The sequence below is a fragment of the Heliconius melpomene genome, chromosome 6 (genome assembly GCF_056956725.1).
Source record: "Heliconius melpomene rosina isolate 202511_hmr_F chromosome 6, ASM5695672v1, whole genome shotgun sequence".
Lineage (NCBI taxonomy): Eukaryota > Metazoa > Arthropoda > Insecta > Lepidoptera > Nymphalidae > Heliconius > Heliconius melpomene.
Window position 1 is genome coordinate 11625694 of NC_140394.1, and position 17112 is coordinate 11642805.

Here is a 17112-nt window from a genome sequence, read left to right on the forward strand (position 1 = left end):
ATATTGCCTTAAATATAAAGAAAAATTAAATACAATTCCAGTTATATAATTTATTCGAACACACCTAAACACTATTATCAGGCAAAATTTGACATTCAACTTCAATTATAGCAATATATTATCTGCCTAACTGTTTATAATGGCGTTTATACCTTTCATAAGACGTTCATTTGTTAATATAAATAAACAATTTCTACACAAAACAAAGGCATTAATATCAATTTAATATATTATACAATAAGTTTCCTGATATAAGGATAAATTAAAGATCCGTATAGGATAGAAATAATGGATATACATGATGTATCTGTAAATATAAAAATGGATAACCATATCCATGAAATGCCTGTACAAATTAAAATGGACAATCACATACACGACGTGAACGTAAGCCACGTAAAGTTGGACACACATAATATGCACGATGTAAATTTATCTAATGTTAAAATAGACACACATATTCATGACGTTCCAGTCAATCATATGCAGATACAGGCGCCTTTACAGCAACCAGCTGACCAAAATGTTACTCAAAATAAAACAGAGCGTGAAGATCTATTGGTACCTAGGTTGGAGAAGAAGAAGAAGGAAGCTATCGATGGTCAGGCTAGGGAAATTATATTTAAAGTCATAAAGTTCTTTGAAAGTGAAAAACAGAATAGAGGCTACGCATTCCCAGTGGAGAACGTTGTTAAACGCGCTTGTGCAGCCACAGGGCTATCGGAAAGTACTATAAAACGTATAAAACGTGAAGGTTTACGAGCGGAGGCTACACATACTAAAATAGCTGGGCCAAAGAAAAAAAGGGTAAGAAAGACGAAAGTGCAACTTGATTATTTCCAATTATGTGCTTTGAGAGGTATTGTCAATAGTTATTCAATGCGGAAAGAAGTACCAACCCTTGGTAAAATACTAACAGCGGCAAAACACGAATTAAACTATAGAGGTGGTAAGGAGTCTTTAAGATTGATATTATTAAACAAATTAGGTATTAAATTTAAGAAATGTGAGAAAAAGAACAAAATTAAGCCAGAACAAACTGCTCAGAGTGTTCAGCCGATGCCTAATGTAATGTCTCATTTGCCGATGCAACAAATGAAACCTGAGAATCAATGTATTTATACTAACATGATGCCACAGGTACCACCAGTGTCCTATTAAAATTAAATAATTATGTATCATATAGAAGCAAATACAGCAATCTCCATTTATATTGAAATGTGTAAAATAGAATAAAATTTTAAAGTCATTGTTCCACTGTAAAAGCAAAGACTGGTTGTGAGTTTGAATCTCACTACTAGGAAGTAAATTATTTTAATTTCATTCTCTAGTAAGATTACTAAATAAAGTGAATGTTCTATATTGTTCCATCTCTGAAATTCAACACCATGCTTTGTTTTGTAAATGGAGATTTCACTGCCCTGAGTGGAAATCAAACCATCCACATCCACATGTAGTTACATGGTTGTGCTCCTGCTCCTAACAGCACCTACATTGCATATACAATATTAAAAATAATCACTTATTTATGTTAAATCATAAAAGAAATTATTTTGATTTGAACAATAAATGGATATGACTGTATTTTCTGCTATATACTTCTTACATTAGGTTCTATTTTATATAGAAAATATATAAAGGCAGTCATTCTCAACCTCAATATATGATATTCATTGACATAACATTATCAAAATACATTTAATTATTATTGAGATTGTTGTGCCTCAGGGGACCAAGGGTATGATTGTAATGCTATGATTTTGGTTCGATCCCCACACTAAGAATTATTTATTAAGAATTATTATATTAGTAATATTTTCATTTCTTCGCTCTGGAATCAAGGAAAAAGCAAAAACAATTTTGTGGAAAGTGAAGAATGGAGCGTCTTGACACTGTGTTCCCTTTACCTACAGCATACAAAGCATGAATCTGATTTTTTTTGCATTATTAGCTTTGCAATTTTTTTTATTTTTTATATTTAAAATTAATAGTGTTTTATTTTTTTAACATATTTTCTCACTATAGAAAGAAAATATTGAGAAATATAAATAAAATAATTGTAGCAGGACTCAAACCTGGACCTTGAAACCATCCAAAGTGTAAAAATATATAAAAAAAATATATTTATTTTGTAAAGATAAAATAATGTTTAAGGTTGAGAATAACTGTATCAAAAATATATTCTGTTTGCCCTACACCTGCAAAAATCATCATATGATGCTATAGTTTTAAACATGTAAATATAGAATAAGAAAAATTAAGATATAGAACATCATTTTATATCTGTGAACCATAGATTTAATATTTAAATTTATTTTTACATATTATGTAAAATGCCAGTTATATGTGACATTGATTTGTGATTTTTTATTCATATTATTTTATTTTATTTAAAACAATATTTAATTATCTTCAAGAATTGTAATTTGAATGAATATTTATTTTTATCAATATTTTTAATCAATTCATAATTGAAAAAGAAAAAACCATAAATAATATATATTTTCTTTATTTACAAAACATGATCAATGACAATATATTTACATACATACAAACACTTTGTAATAAAATAGTTGTGTAATATAAAATAGAGATCTTCAAATAAAGTAAGGTACAGAAACTAAATTTGCTCTTAATTTTTACATCTATTAAAAAGGAGTGCTTAAATCAGTGATCAGTGGAAAGACAGTTAAATCATTTCCCGCAATGGGAATCGAAACCACAACTATCGCGTTTATAATTTAAAGAGTTAGATGGCCTTTTGAAAATTTAATTAAATTAAAGAATTCAGTGTAAACAAATTAAGTAAAATATTGTTTTTATTTAAAACTATAAAAAATGGCCTAATATAATATTTAGGAAGATTTGCGTGAGTTATAATATTAGGGCCCGTATTTATAATCCACCCTTAACTCTGATAAAGATTTTGAGATGCCATTTTCATTTCTACATTATAATCTATAAATAAAAACGGCATTTCAAGGTCGATCTCTGTGCTGAGAGCGGATTGTAAATACAAGCCCAGCAGATATTCAAAACCAGATGATATATTTGCGTCGCTGAACGAACAGAACCAAATAAATATCTTTGGGGACTCCGATACAAGAATTGTGATTGTTTTATCTAGTTTTTATAGATGCATGGAACCCTTCGTGCACGTCCTTCGTTCAGGTCCACTCGCACTTGTTCGGATTTTATGTCACACTCCTAAGAGTAAAAGTGAGCTAAACTAAAAAAAAAAAGGAGGTAGCTGGTACCTACTTTTTTTTTTCTTGCATTCCATGGATTCATTGTGGTTGGCAATTGCAAATACTTTAGTTTATTTCTAATGGTGTTTATTACCAATTATATTGCTAATTAGTAAAATCAGAAGCTACGGACTACGGAGTGACTTAGCTCATTTCTTTTGTAGGGGTGTGATGTTTCCTCGAGTCTTTGTAAGCAAACGGAACCTAGTGATACGATGTACCTTTTCCCGGTTTTCGAAAAAATGTTGTATTGTCTAATAATATACTAAATTTCATTGTATTTCAATGCAATAGAAAATAGTTTTGTACATACCAAATCTGTAGTTCCTGAGATTGAAGCATTCAACCAATCAAACCTTTCAGCTTTAGAATATTAGTAAGTGTTTAGAGTTCTTCCAAGAATGTCTCCCAAACGAATAAAAATTCGAGGTAAAGCAGAAAAAGAAATTTTTTGTTTCAAGTTTACTCATTGTACCTAAGTTTCATGAATTGTAGGCTAGATATAAAATAAGGCTGATCTAATTAATTATGGAATTATATGATAAATATTATATTGTAATAGTTATTTTTAAATGAATTAAAGTGTATTGAAATTTTATATTTGTTTTATTATTTTTTTATTGTAATATATACCCAATATTGCATTTGTCTTACAAATGTGGGTATACGAAAATTATTTAAATATTAATAATAAAATTAAAAACTTTCGCGTTTACAGTATCACGCTGATCTACTAAGCCATGATTGATGTCCTTATTATAGAAAAAAGCAGATTCTTGCATTTATCCTCATAGCAAGGGAATATAAGAGGGAACCTATTTTTGAGATATTTACTTTCGAGTGCCGGTAGGCCCACGCCTCGCCTGTCTACCAGAGCAGGAAAATACGAAAATTCTTAATATAATAATTCCCAGGGACATAAGCGTGTGACTGAAAATGCCACAGTCTGGGTTCTGGGAAAATACTTAGTATTTTAATTTCTGTGCTGGAAATTAAATATTTAATAGTTTTATTTCTTTCCTCTAGTAACGAGGCAAACCAATGCCTCCAAAATTCGGTGGAATGTGAAACCGAAGTATCTTAATGGAGAATGGAGTATCTTATAACTAGTTTATTACCTTGCTTGTGTGGGATATAGTGTGAAACTAAAAAAACTTTCCTACAGCCTTTTTAATGTACAAGATTTCACTTTTTCTAGCTTCGCCCGTGTGTTTTGCATTAAGTACGCGTTGTATATGCAGGAGGTAACTTTGACCGCAGGTATAGCGGGTTACATCGATATGATTAGCATGATCGAATCTAGCCTATAAGGCTGCCGCAATACATGGAAATACAGAACTCACAAACAGATACACAATCTAAACGTAGTTACTAAAATATTTAATTACGACAACTGTGTTAATAATAAATATACATCCATACAGGATGTTCAAAACAACCAAATCAGTTAAATACAATAGTTATTTAATTTTATTTTTTCAACATCAAGGTTAGTTGTGGCTCAGAGGCACAAATAGTGATTGTAAACGCGACTGGTGGTGGGATCGATCCCCACTCGAAGAAATAATATAAATGTAAATAAATATTTTACATATTTATTTAGATTTATATTTCCATTTCTTCGCTCTGGTGTCAAGGTAAGGCGCGGCGTCGAGGTCCACCAGTTTCGTTGAGTGTTAGGTTCCCTCTGCCTACTCTGCTCAGTGCGGGATACAGCGTGAAGTTGATTTATTCAACATTCTTATGATGTGTTCTTTCATGTGTACGTCTGGAACTTCCCTGAGTGAATGTCGAATCGCAATATCTGCATTTGTATGGCCTTTCTCCCGTATGAGTTCTTGTGTGTTTTTTTAACCCTGAGTTTGTCTGAAAAAAAAGCAAAAGAAAATTAAGATTATCGTGTAAATTCAAGATATTATATTAAATTATTTACATTTGTTCATACTGTTTACGTTTACTACCACAACTCTTTGACATATGTCCAATGAGCTGAGTGAAGCGAAGCTCTTAGTGGTCAAAAGTGCGTTTCGTTGTAATGCTACTCCTACTACACCGTTAAACCATGTCTGAAATTTTGCAGGAACGTTGTGGACGGCAGGGGGGTGGGGTGTAAGGGTACAATCCCATCTCAGTACTCCCAGTCAACCTCACCTGTATGTGGTACGTGGCGCCTGCCAAATAACGAACGAGGCTCTGTCGACCGACTAATGGCGGTATAACCATTCCATTTAGACGTAGCTAAATTTTAGACTGGTAATGGGCAGCAGCGTTACAGGTGCGAGAAGTTACGTCCTGTGATGACCAACACGCATGCCCGGCGTGGTGATTACGGGCAACATCCTTAATGACACAGTACAACCACAGATAAAGGCCCTCAGTTCTTGGTCGCTCCGCGAACGACACAGCGCACACGGAGATAATTGTAATTGTAGTTTTTAAGTAAATGGTCAAAATGTATCCCATAGAGTTAAGCTATGGAACGTTTTGAAATTGACGGGCACAGAACTTTGAACTTTAACTAACTTAACCCAGCGCGTGCGGAAAATTTTGCAGAAAATTTCGCAAAATTTTGCGCAACGTAGCTTCGCTTAACTCTACCCTCCGTGCACAGCATGTGGCAGATCCCAATTCTTAGGTGACTTTAAAAAAAGTTGTGGGTTCGATTTCCACTTGAGAGAGTGACATTTTTAATATTTTCATTTCTTGGCACTGGTAAGAAGGCAAAGCGCGGCGTTGAGTTCTACCACTCAATACACAATGCGTCCAGAATTAGGCGGAAAATGGGAAACGGAATCTCTTTACAATAGGCTCCCTCTACCTAATATGCTGTGTATCGAATACAGGATAAAGCTAAGACAACAATAATGTATTAATAAGATATTATCTTAAAACTAAATCTTATCTTTTTGTCAATAATTGTAGATGGACTTGGTATTAATAAAAAAATAACTCACAAAGAAATATTTGCCGCATATTTGGCACATTTTATCTCTCATCTTCTCTTCTTTCAAATGAACATACTTTGTATGAGTTTGGACAGAAAATGCGGATGAAAAATACTGTAAATAATAAAATTATATATTACAGAACACATGTAACAAAATTTATTGGCTTTACTAATAATTCAATATAATCAATGATAATAATAGTGAGGCCGTCCTGAAGCAGTAGTTCAGCGGTTAGATGGGACGGTTTCGGGTTCAATTGTGCACTCGGGGTACCGAAATATTAAATATATTTACTTCCCCGCTCTGGTAACGAGGCCAAGCGAGGTGTTATGTTCCGCCATTCGACACGCAATGCCTGAAGAATTCGCCGGTGCGTGAGGACAGTAGTGTCTTAACATTAGCTCCGCCCTGCCTGCGTTATATGAGATACTTAGTCACATTTTAAATACTCGAGGCCAGTCGTGGCGCAGTGACTGTAAACCCGACAGGTAGTAGGTTAAATTCGCACTCATGGAAATGAATTGCAATCAAGACAAAGTGCGTCGTTGAATTCCGCCACTCAATGTGCAATGCCTCCAGAATTCTCCGGTAAATAAAGAACGGAAATTAATAATATGTAATATTTAATTACTTACTTTATCACATATTTCACAGTAAAAGTCAGTCTTTTTTTTGTGGACTAAATTATAATGTTTAACCATATAAATGTTTTTAGTGAAAATTTTACCGCAGTCAGAACACGGAAACCTGCAAAAATAAAAAAATTAAATACAAAAAAATAAAATGTCAAAATAATTTAGGTACATCTTCTACAACAACGCGTTATGTTAATGTAAAGTTATCTAAAATTGGGGTGAATAGAAACATTTTTAGATTTGAAATTTGATTCAATATATTGGATTTTTAAATATTTTCAATGTCCTTGGCTTTTAAATAAGAAAAGAATCTTTATTTTTGATTATTACATTTGTATTTTTTTTCACTTCACTTTATTATGAAATTTAAAATATAATTATAAAAACCATTATCTATGAAATCGACAAATTTATATTATAATTATTATTAACTAATAAGTTCTATATATATTTTTTTACTTAATATTTATCTCATGCCTTCGTGAATATGGGAAATAGCCACTAAGAATATAGGACATAAATTATTTTTTTACTTGTAAACAAAACAAATTATCTTTTCAATTATGAACACCATATACATATATCAACTCATTTATTCTGCTTTAAATGAGGAAAAGACTCACTCACTTTTTAGGCGTTCTCCGCTTATGAGCAACAACCGTCTTCAAATGTCTATTATACAAGAAGTGATTCTCAAACTGCATGTCGCATTCCACACAGTATGTCAGTTCACTGGTCTGCCCATTGAATTCTTTGTGAAATGTCCAATAGTGGGCCTGAAGACTACTTTTTCTTGAATATACACGACCGCATAACTCACATTTGTTGGGCAAATGCTTTTGCCTGGAACAATATACTTAATTAATTAGCAAGAGATATTATATGATTTTCTAAATTTTAAAAGTTCCGTTAGAGAGTAAAAGAGTAAGTACCCCGATAGGGATAGGGTAGGGCAATATTAGTAAAATATAAAAAGAAACTTACCTCATATGTTTCTCTATATTCTCCTTTTTATTAAATCGACTCGTACAATGATCACACACAAACTCTGAATGATACTTTCTAAAATGCAGAAAATAAGTCTTTCGGTGTCGACATACATAACCACATTCGCATTTAAAACTGTATTTATGAGAGCTTTTCAAATGTTTAGACATTTCGGTATTATAAATTGACATTCTATCGCAGTATATACATTTAATAGCATTTAAAGTGTGTTCGCTCCAGTGTTCTTTTAACAAATTTAGATTTGGTACGTACATTTCACAATGCGAACATTTTACGCCATTTGCCTGAATGGAAGTGAACAAAACATATATAAGTACTTCAATATTTTAAAAAAAGCAGCTTCACACTGTATTTCGCATAACAGGTGGTCAGGGTAAGCTTAGTGTTAAGACACTCTGTTTCTTATTTTCCGCCGATTGCTTGAGACGCTGCTGCTATTTGCGCTTTCATGTTGCCAGAGCGAAGAAATGAGAATATAAAAAATTTCATTCCTCAAGTTTACGGTAGCACGCTTTGTGCGCCTATATATAACCTTCTCTTCGAGTACGTCTTAATCTACTTATCTAATTATATATATAAAAGGACATGTTCCGACTGACTAAGGTAAGACGCACGCACAGGCGTAACCGCCGTGTAAAAAAAAAACAAAGTGATCGTCGACTTTGATGCCCGGTGCGACCGCACCGCTCGCACCCCCCTAGCTACGCCACTGCCGTGCATAGAAACGTGAAATCTGGACAGATATTTACATACTTTCGTAATCAGGACATCCACTAAGAAGTGATTTTGAAAAATTTTAACCCTAAAGGGATCAAAAAAGTTTGTATGGAAAAAAATTAAAATCGGCACCGATTTTTATTAATTTGACTGTCCCTTATTCGAAGCTTATTAAATGAGATAGGCACTACGTTTCCCGCCTGTACTTCCTTCTTAGGCCACGCCTTTTTCCCCTGACGTCACTTCCACTTGGCAGTCCCTTCCTTTTGACAGCCGTGGGTAAAAATATTCATTGGCGTTTTATTTTCCCGCCGAGTCGGTCGTCATCCGAGTACGTATTCCGACTCTAAAATTATTATACAAGTAAGTTTTTACTTTATTTTAATAATGTATATTTTTTCTTTTCACTTCACATTTCGTTCATTTAATTTATTAAATGTTAAATTGAATAGTGAAATTATATGGCTAAGTAACCCGAAATAATTTGTTAATCTACGTTCAGATTTTATATTCTTATATTTTATTAACGTTTTACTTTCGTAAATGTTAGCGGCTTTGTTTCGTGTAACTAATTGATTAATTTTTAATAAAAGTTAATCATTCTCTCATCTTGTTTAGGAGAATAGTGTTCCCTTTTTGTGTTTAGCATGGAAAACAATGTAGTGCACGTGGTTTCGGGAACTTCTTTCTCACCGAATCAGCAGCGGCGAAGGTCCTTAAGTTCAAGTAGTTCTTCCTCGTCAAATGATTCGAAGAGTAAACTCCGTAGAAATATAATGAATAGAAAGTGGAAAGGTCGTGTTCCAAAGAAATAGCCATTGTTACGTGAGTGCTGATTTTAAGTGAGTGCAGATTTTAATAATGATCATGTCATATCGCTTATGGCAGGGGGAAAGCGACCGTATAAATGATGAGATCGTTTATGAAAATTCTGGAAGATCTGTTAATTGTAAGAATGATTTGACTCTCTCTTTTGAAATTCTTTTATTTTCTAAGGCTTCAACGGCCTTCAATGCTTATTGATCATACACATTTGGATAAAGGATATTGGTTTGATGTCAAATACGCGGACGTTCAATAAATTGTAGGTACAATTTTTCCTCCGGGCTTGAAATGCTGCCTTAAACATGTGTATTTTTTAAGCAACTGGAAGCTTTACAAAATGGTTTACGGGATCTACTGTCGTGGGCGAAGATTGCGACATGTCGAACTATGACGTTTTAATAAGCGCTCTTTGCTCGTCTGCCGATTTTCATAAAAGCTCCACAGATCTAATTCAATTAATCTGTGGCCATTGGCTGAGGATTTGGCTGCTAAATCCGGTCTTCGCAAGGTTCCTCCGTCAGCTACTAATCTTTTCAGCGCAGAAAAGTTTACTGTAGTTTAGAACATGCTGGTGGAATTTAGAAGTGTTTCTGGCCTGCCCAGAAAACAAATGTGACTTCTGCCTCGCAGGCAGTTCTAAAAAAGTCACATGGCTCCTCGCAGGGGCCCAATCAAAATTTTTAGCCCTCGCAGGGTTCAGCTTGGTGTAACCGCAGTTACTCGCGTCTGCATTGCTCTCATGCAGCTTGCCCAGAAAACAAATATGACTTCTGCCTCGCAGGCAGCTCTAAAAAAGTCAGACGGCCCCTCGCAGGGGCCCAATCGAAATTTTTAGCCCTCGCAGGGTTCAGTTTGGTGTAACCGCAGTTACCCGCATCCACATTGCTCTCATGCAGCCCCCCCGAAGGTGGCTAATAAGTTACCAGCTACATGCCTCATTTCATTCGGCCGCACCGAATATCCGCAATTTTCAAAGTTGTTATAAGGGAAGTTCTGAGGGGAGTGTTTTCCAAGTGCAAAGACATACAGATGCTCTGCTATTACTTTGTTCAGGAAGAAGAATTCATGACTTGACTTTGTTAACAGTAGGTTCAGACAATTACACCCTTGATGATAATTTTATAGTTTTTTGGCCACCATTTGGGTCAAATCCGATTCTATTACGTGTCTGTACGTAATATTACGATTCTATTACGTGTCTGTACAAACAAATCTGTAGTCAGGATGTAAATTATTGGCTAATAAGGAAAATGAGAAAATGGACCCCGTTTTCTAGATAAAATTAACAAAATCATTACTTGAAGATCGGAGAAGACTATCGTTTAACCTTTTTATCAATATTGGAGGTGAGCCCAGACCCGCGTCACGTACATTAATAGGCGGTTAGGTCAAATCCTTGTTTAAGGATGCGGGCGTGTAAGCTATCTCCGGAAGCATTAGATCTGCGGTTGTTTCTAAAATCGTTTGACAATTGTGATTTGTATGCCTGAAATAATTATGTTTATTATATTTTGATGATAAATGTATGAATAATTGTAATAAAATTTCTCATTAAAATGAGAAAGCAATATCTAGTTATACTTTTATAATAACAATTTTTCTTTTTATTTATTTCTCATAAAATTTGCTTTCACTCTAAAGTAAGAGTTCAATGATTGTGATTTCATATAAAAGTAGATTTGTTAGAATACGCCTTATGACATTTTCTAGTTTATATTGCATTCAATATACCTATACTGTGTACTACTCTAGTATACAGTCTTCAAGTGATCTATACTGCTATCACATTGGCGTTCGTCACTTCCACCAGGCGATAACAAACACGTCTCATTTGATAAGCTTCGAATAAGGGACAGTCAAATTAATAGCAGCGTTTTACCTGAAATAAAACGTTTATTAATTTACTTACCTTATTCGAAGCTTGCGATTAATCGCTGCCTGGTGTTTACTAAAACGCAATGAATATTTTTACCCACGGCTGTCAAAAGGAAGGGACTGCCAAGTGGAAGTGACGTCAGGGGAAAAAGGCGTGGCCTAAGTAGGAAGTACAGGCGGGAAACGTAGTGCCTATCTCATTTAACCCTTAACTGCTCGCACGAAGAAAATCGCTTAACTGCTCGCACGGGGTCCGTGGTGACCCCAATTTGTATGGATAAAATTTGATGATTCCTTTTTTTTAATGAAACAAGCGAATAGTAATTATGAAAGTACTTTATTTAATCTATAAGACATAAAAACCACAACTTAAAATTAAATCTTCTAAGGCATAAAAATAACTAAAATATAAACTTCTACAATAAGGAACATTTTTGGCACAACATGAGATCATGCATTAAAATTTCATGAATATTTAGGAACTATGGCAATCATCGTTATTGCAGTTTTGGCAGTAAACAATGAAGTGCTCATTACACAAAAACTTTTTGCCTTAACTGCATTTTGTGGATACTTTTCAGTCACTCTTTTTCATGCACCGTACCGCCCACGCCCACGCCCAGCACCGCCCACGTTTAGTGGTAGGTGGAGCAGGTGGAGTTTCCAAACCACGTACTTCCAATAGCCGCGTGGTTCGACGTTTTTCATGACTTTCAACAAGTTCCGTTGCAAGTTGTCGCAAGAATATTTGATAACTGAGGAATAAAAAAAGACCTATGTAAATAACATATTTGTACGAAAAATACAAAAAAAAAAAATTCTAAACCAGTAAAACGATAGAAATTATCATTCACTATAATATTTCTTTCAAAGTTATATCAATATCTAATTAAAAACAATAAAATATAAAAAGCTTACCTTTCCCTAAAAAGTTACGTAAGTACTCGCACGGGGTCACGGCTCAAGAGAGCAGAGGCTTAGCCTTCACCTGCAGCGGCCTAAACGGTACTAAAGTATGTTCTTTAGCACATATTAAGAGGCTAGCGGGCGCGCGGGGAGGTTCCAACCGTTGCAAGTGCATTTTTTCGATATGCGAAAGTGCTTTGACCCCATGCGAGCAGTTAAGGGTTAATAAGCTTCGAATAAGGTAAGTAAATTAATAAACGTTTTATTTCAGGTGAAACGCTGCTATTAAATTTGAAATTCACTCTTAAAATATTTCACTGAAAATGTGTTTCATGGTTTTTTCGAATTCACCCATTAACGGTGCAAATAAACAGTTAAAAGTTCCCCACCGATTTCTATAAAAAATAAATTCAGGCTATTAAAAACATTTCATTGAACACGTGTTTCATGGTTTATTAGAATACATCCCTAAGGGTCCAAATAAGCAGGCGAAGCTGCGCACGTCCGCTAGTAGGGTAAAACGCTAGCAGTAGTTCTCCTCAAACAACTTTTTTAAACAAAAAATATGTTTTTTTAAATCCTACGTATAAAGCTGAACTTAATTGTCACATATACGTTAGCTTATTATAATGCATTTTATATTTAAATGAGCTCGAGTCGGGCTCGTCCAGCGAAGGTTCCGTGACGGTCTCGAGCTTTTTCTGATACCTCACTTGGACTAGCGGATTTAATACCAAATTCTAACACCCTTTTACGGGTATTATTTTTTACGATTTGACCACAAATGTATCCTTTTCAAATTTTTTCCTGAACTAGTACTACCTGTTATATGCAAGCTACCAAATTTCATAATTATATATAGGCTTACCGGAGGTAACCTATACATTTTGATTCCTTTTAGAGTTCAAATTCTTTTCACTTTTATAAGTAATTATAGAAATAAGTTTTTTCAGGAAATCATGAGACCATAGATCTGAGAGGCTCTTGACAGACAGACTGACAGACAGACGGACGGGCAACAAAGTGATCTTATAAGGGTTCCTTTTTTCCTTGAAAGTTACGGAACCCAAAAAACCGGACAAGCGCAAACCGGGATCGTCCACCAAGGTTTCGGATGGAAGGACTGACAACAAAGTGAAAATGAGTTCCTAAAAATAAATCCTTAAAAATGAGTATTTTAAGAATGTGTTGTTACTGACAATGACTTAGTGTCTCGAACATTAGACAGTGCGTGAAGAATGAGGTGTTTAAGCACTTGGCTTACACTGCCTATATTGCTACATGCGGGATACAGCGTGAAATTTTAAAAAAGCATTTCTCCACCATAACAAGACAAAACAGGTCGAGGCAACACAATACACTGTCTCAAATTTAGGTAGCACGTAGGAGCGTTTTAACACTATGTTCTTATATCCTGCTATATTCAGGAAACAGCGTTAAGAACAAAGAAACATTAGGCAAATAAACAATAAAAACATGAAGAGAAAAAAAAAATAACTCACGTTTGTCTCATCTTGTTTCAAATCTGAATTCATTGTATTTATAATTTCTTTCGTCGCTATAAACATTTTAGCCAACATACTATCCTTAGTTTTATTTTTTCCTTTACTTGTTATATCTTTAATATGTTCAATTTTCAATTCAACACTCTCTATATGTCTGTCTATACCCGTATCGTAATTAACTTGTGAACATTTCATAGTTTTTTTACATTGCCCCCGAGAATAATACTTTTTCTCTTTTTGTACCTCTTTTTCTTCAAAAATATCAACAAAAACATCAGAGTCTTTATTTTTAGGAATATCATCGTCAAAATCATCAGAGTCTTTATTTTTAGGAATATCATCGTCAAAATCATCAGAATCATTATTTTTAGGAATATCATCGACAAAATCATCAGAATCATTATTTTTAGAAATATCACCAGCAAAATCATTAGTAATTTCTTCCTTTATAGTAATATGATAAGTTTTTTCATCTTTTATTTCAAATTCAGTTTTGTCTACATTTATATCTATTTTAGTATCTTTAATTTCTTCTGTGTCATATATGAGACTTGTATCATAATTAGTTTTCTTGAAAGTTGTTAATACAGATAAGCTTTCTACAGAGAATGGACCTACCTGAAAAAAAGCTGAAGCCAATTAAACACGTTCACATCTTTACCTCCATAGCACAGTAGACAATGGGCAAAATATTGTGTTATGGTATGTAGGTATCTGTATGGTATTGTGGTATGTATGTATCTGTAGGTAGGGTCTGCAATAAGTATTGTACCTATATGGTTTATATATATTATATATTAAATATATTTGTATTTGTGTATATTTATATTATTTGTGTGAATATTTTGTTCCTATTACTTTATGTATTATTGTATTATATATTAGGTAATTACTTAATTTTTACCAATTTTTTTATAAACACTTTAAATTAGCACTAGCCCATAGTTCTTAAGACTAAATTATGCTCTTTAAAGGTTGTCTGTAAGAAATTGCTATCAGCAATAAGACTGCCTTTGCACACTCTAGATTTATTTTAAGATTGTCCTTTACTTTTCTCTGTAACAGCTTTGTTTGCCATAAAGTTTTTCTATCTATCTGTTATGTGCCAGATACAGTGCTTACACTAAGAAAAATATTAAGTATAGACTTACCCATTCTCTTAGAAACACTATTTGAGATCTTTTAAATCTTTTTTGATATTTTAAAATTTTTCTTAATGCAAAAGTGCACTCCCAACATAGTAATAAATTAAAATATATTGAATCCTAAAAACAATAATATAAAATATCTTGTAGTCACATTATCAAGATAAAACACTGTACATTATCAGTAAAAAATAAAACAAGGAATAGATTCAATGGACATGAAAATATATTTAATATATTGATTTTCCCACTCTAGTTACAATGTGGTGTTGAGTTCGGCCACTCGGCACAAAATGCCTCTAGAATTTGATGTTTGATGGGAAGGAAAGTGTTTGAAAGGGGAAGTATCTTACACATTAGGTTGCCAAGTTCCTTCTGCCTACCCTTCTATGTGCAGGAAATAGTGTGATGGTAAAAAAACTCTATAGCATAATAGAGACATATATTGTGCTTATTTCTTATTTTGTACCGTTACTACCCCGTTCTCTATATTCCGCCGAATTCTGCAGGCATTGGTGTTGAGTGGAGGGAGGAGGTTTTTTATCTAGTTCATAAATTTATTTGTAGATATATTTTATAAAATTACCTCTGGTACAATATTTTCTGTTCCCAATATATGCAAAAAAAATACCGCACAATCTTTTGATAGTGGCTTTAGATTTCTATCAGCGCTTAAACAACCCCTACAAATATTATCCAATTCGAATTTTAGTGTATTAGTTTCCATGTTATATTATTATAATATTTAAGTTTACGGCTTTTGAAATTAATGAGCAATAATTATTAATTAGTGTATTCGACTGAGAGGCGATCTACAAATTCTACAATTATTAATGTTAATATTTGACATTTGTCAGTTACATTGACAGCGTCAGAGACAGTTTTGAAATTAAAAACAAGAAACTATTCCTAAAAAAGGTACCGAACAAGCCTTTTATAAAAAATTTTTCAACACCACAGTTCCAATGAAAATCTTTAAGCAAATTTACGACACCAGAAATAAAAGAATATATAAAAGTTTGCGAAACAGAATTTCTTTGTTTACGTTTTGTCTCATGCCATAATGAATAAAATATAGTAGTGAGGCTCCCCCGCTTTAAAACTCAACCAGTCCTTCCCTGTAGCATTTATCGTTTTTTGTGACTGGATGAAATCCTTAAATCTTTTGTTTTTTTTTAATTCATCTATCAGTTCCTTGTGCAGAATGCACTATTATTGGTTGATGCTCATTTTCTATTCCTATTAGTTCAGTAGTGCTTCTTGCCCATTCCGTTTCTAAGTTAGTCTTGTGTCTTGGTCTAGAATCAGAAAGCGTAAGAACGGTCTCCTAGAGTGATTGTAGGGATTCCAATGCAGTCGCACTCGTTTTGCACTCCTTCATATTGCCAGCTGTTTCAAGTGCATGTTTTCATACATTTTATTCGCCTCTTTTGTGCTCGGTGTTGGGTGTTTCTATATTTAATTTTAAGCTAAAATTTTATACCGATTTTAGATGTGTTATCTCATAAACTCATAATCTGACGATTATCTGAAGGGACTTAGGTACATGATTTTTTTAAATTATGGATCATAATCAATTGAAAAGCTCAAGAAATAGCATGGTAATAAAAGAGTATGTTTGAAGTAGAATACTTACTTGTATATATATAAGAAAATACATAGCCACGCTCGAACGTAGAGATAACGTTTTTTTTACAACTTGTAAAAAAAACGTTATCTCGACGTGTAGCTCTTCCCCTTCTTTAAGTCATTCTCAAATTATCATTAATGGAATTTATATGATTTTAATTGTTCTATTAGACCGAGATCTGACCCCCATTTTAGCAAAGCTAAAATTTTGAGGATTAATTGTCTAATATGTACCTACTTAAGTGTATGCGTACTTACCAATTTAAAAGATAACGCCACCTTCAAGTACACGCTCACCTATGTTAAATTAGAAACGTTCGTATTTAAATGTATCTTTAAGAATAATGTAAAAAAATATACTTATTATTACCAGACTTCTTACGTGGGACTTTTATTCTGCCAGACGTCCTAAAGTTTGTTTAAAATTGAGGCAATCTACGTTATACTAGCAAGCTTTAGTTTTACATGTATTATTTATGGATTATTTCATCCCTTATAAGGCACCCAGACGAATCCGATGGCTCAATCCCAAACAGAAATGCAGTTTTACCGGCTTTGACCGAATGGTGTAATGGAAATAAGTACCCGTTGTATATGACATTGTAAGTGCGTGAGGTTGCTTTGATCGCAGGTATAGTGGGTTACATTGATATGATAAGCGTAATCTGATA

At 33.6% G+C, this 17112-nt stretch overlaps 2 protein-coding genes across 3 annotated transcripts; one reads left to right on the top strand and one right to left on the bottom strand.

Annotated features, from left to right (window-relative positions):
- The first annotated feature begins 119 nt into the window (after positions 1-119).
- Positions 120-5114, top strand: LOC146538511 (uncharacterized). The gene has a single exon (XM_085187111.1). The coding sequence runs from the start codon at positions 289-291 to the stop codon at positions 1159-1161; it is 873 nt and encodes a 290-aa protein (XP_085043237.1). The 5' UTR covers positions 120-288; the 3' UTR covers positions 1162-5114.
- On the bottom strand, positions 2494-17095 carry LOC146538512 (uncharacterized). 2 transcript variants are annotated; one of them, XM_085187103.1, is made up of 8 exons: positions 15399-17095; positions 14819-14932; positions 13665-14285; positions 7816-8123; positions 7459-7674; positions 6832-6943; positions 6203-6307; positions 2494-5114 (listed from the first exon to the last, which is right to left on the bottom strand). In XM_085187103.1, exons 1-8 carry the CDS (start codon positions 15537-15539, stop codon positions 4977-4979), a joined length of 1755 nt encoding a protein of 584 aa, XP_085043229.1. In that variant the 5' UTR covers positions 15540-17095; the 3' UTR covers positions 2494-4976. The 2 variants fall into 2 exon arrangements, with proteins under 2 accessions (XP_085043229.1, XP_085043230.1); XM_085187104.1 differs by lacking the exon at positions 15399-17095 and having other exon boundaries at positions 13665-14296.
- Positions 17096-17112: the final 17 nt, after the last annotated feature.

What these genes read in the sequence shown, in the direction of transcription:
- LOC146538511 (XM_085187111.1), top strand. Translation starts at nt 289, where the DNA reads ATGGATATACATGATGTATCTGTAAATATAAAAATGGATAACCATATC.
- LOC146538512 (XM_085187103.1), bottom strand. Translation starts at nt 15,539, where the DNA reads ATGGAAACTAATACACTAAAATTCGAATTGGATAATATTTGTAGGGGT. An exon ending in AAGCGGAGAACGCCTAAAAA is followed by an intron (nt 6,944 to 7,458) that starts GTGAGTGAGTCT and finishes TTATTTTTGCAG; the next exon opens with GTTTCCGTGTTCTGACTGCG. An exon ending in TATGCGGCAAATATTTCTTT is followed by an intron (nt 5,115 to 6,202) that starts GTGAGTTATTTT and finishes CTTTTTTTTCAG; the next exon opens with ACAAACTCAGGGTTAAAAAA.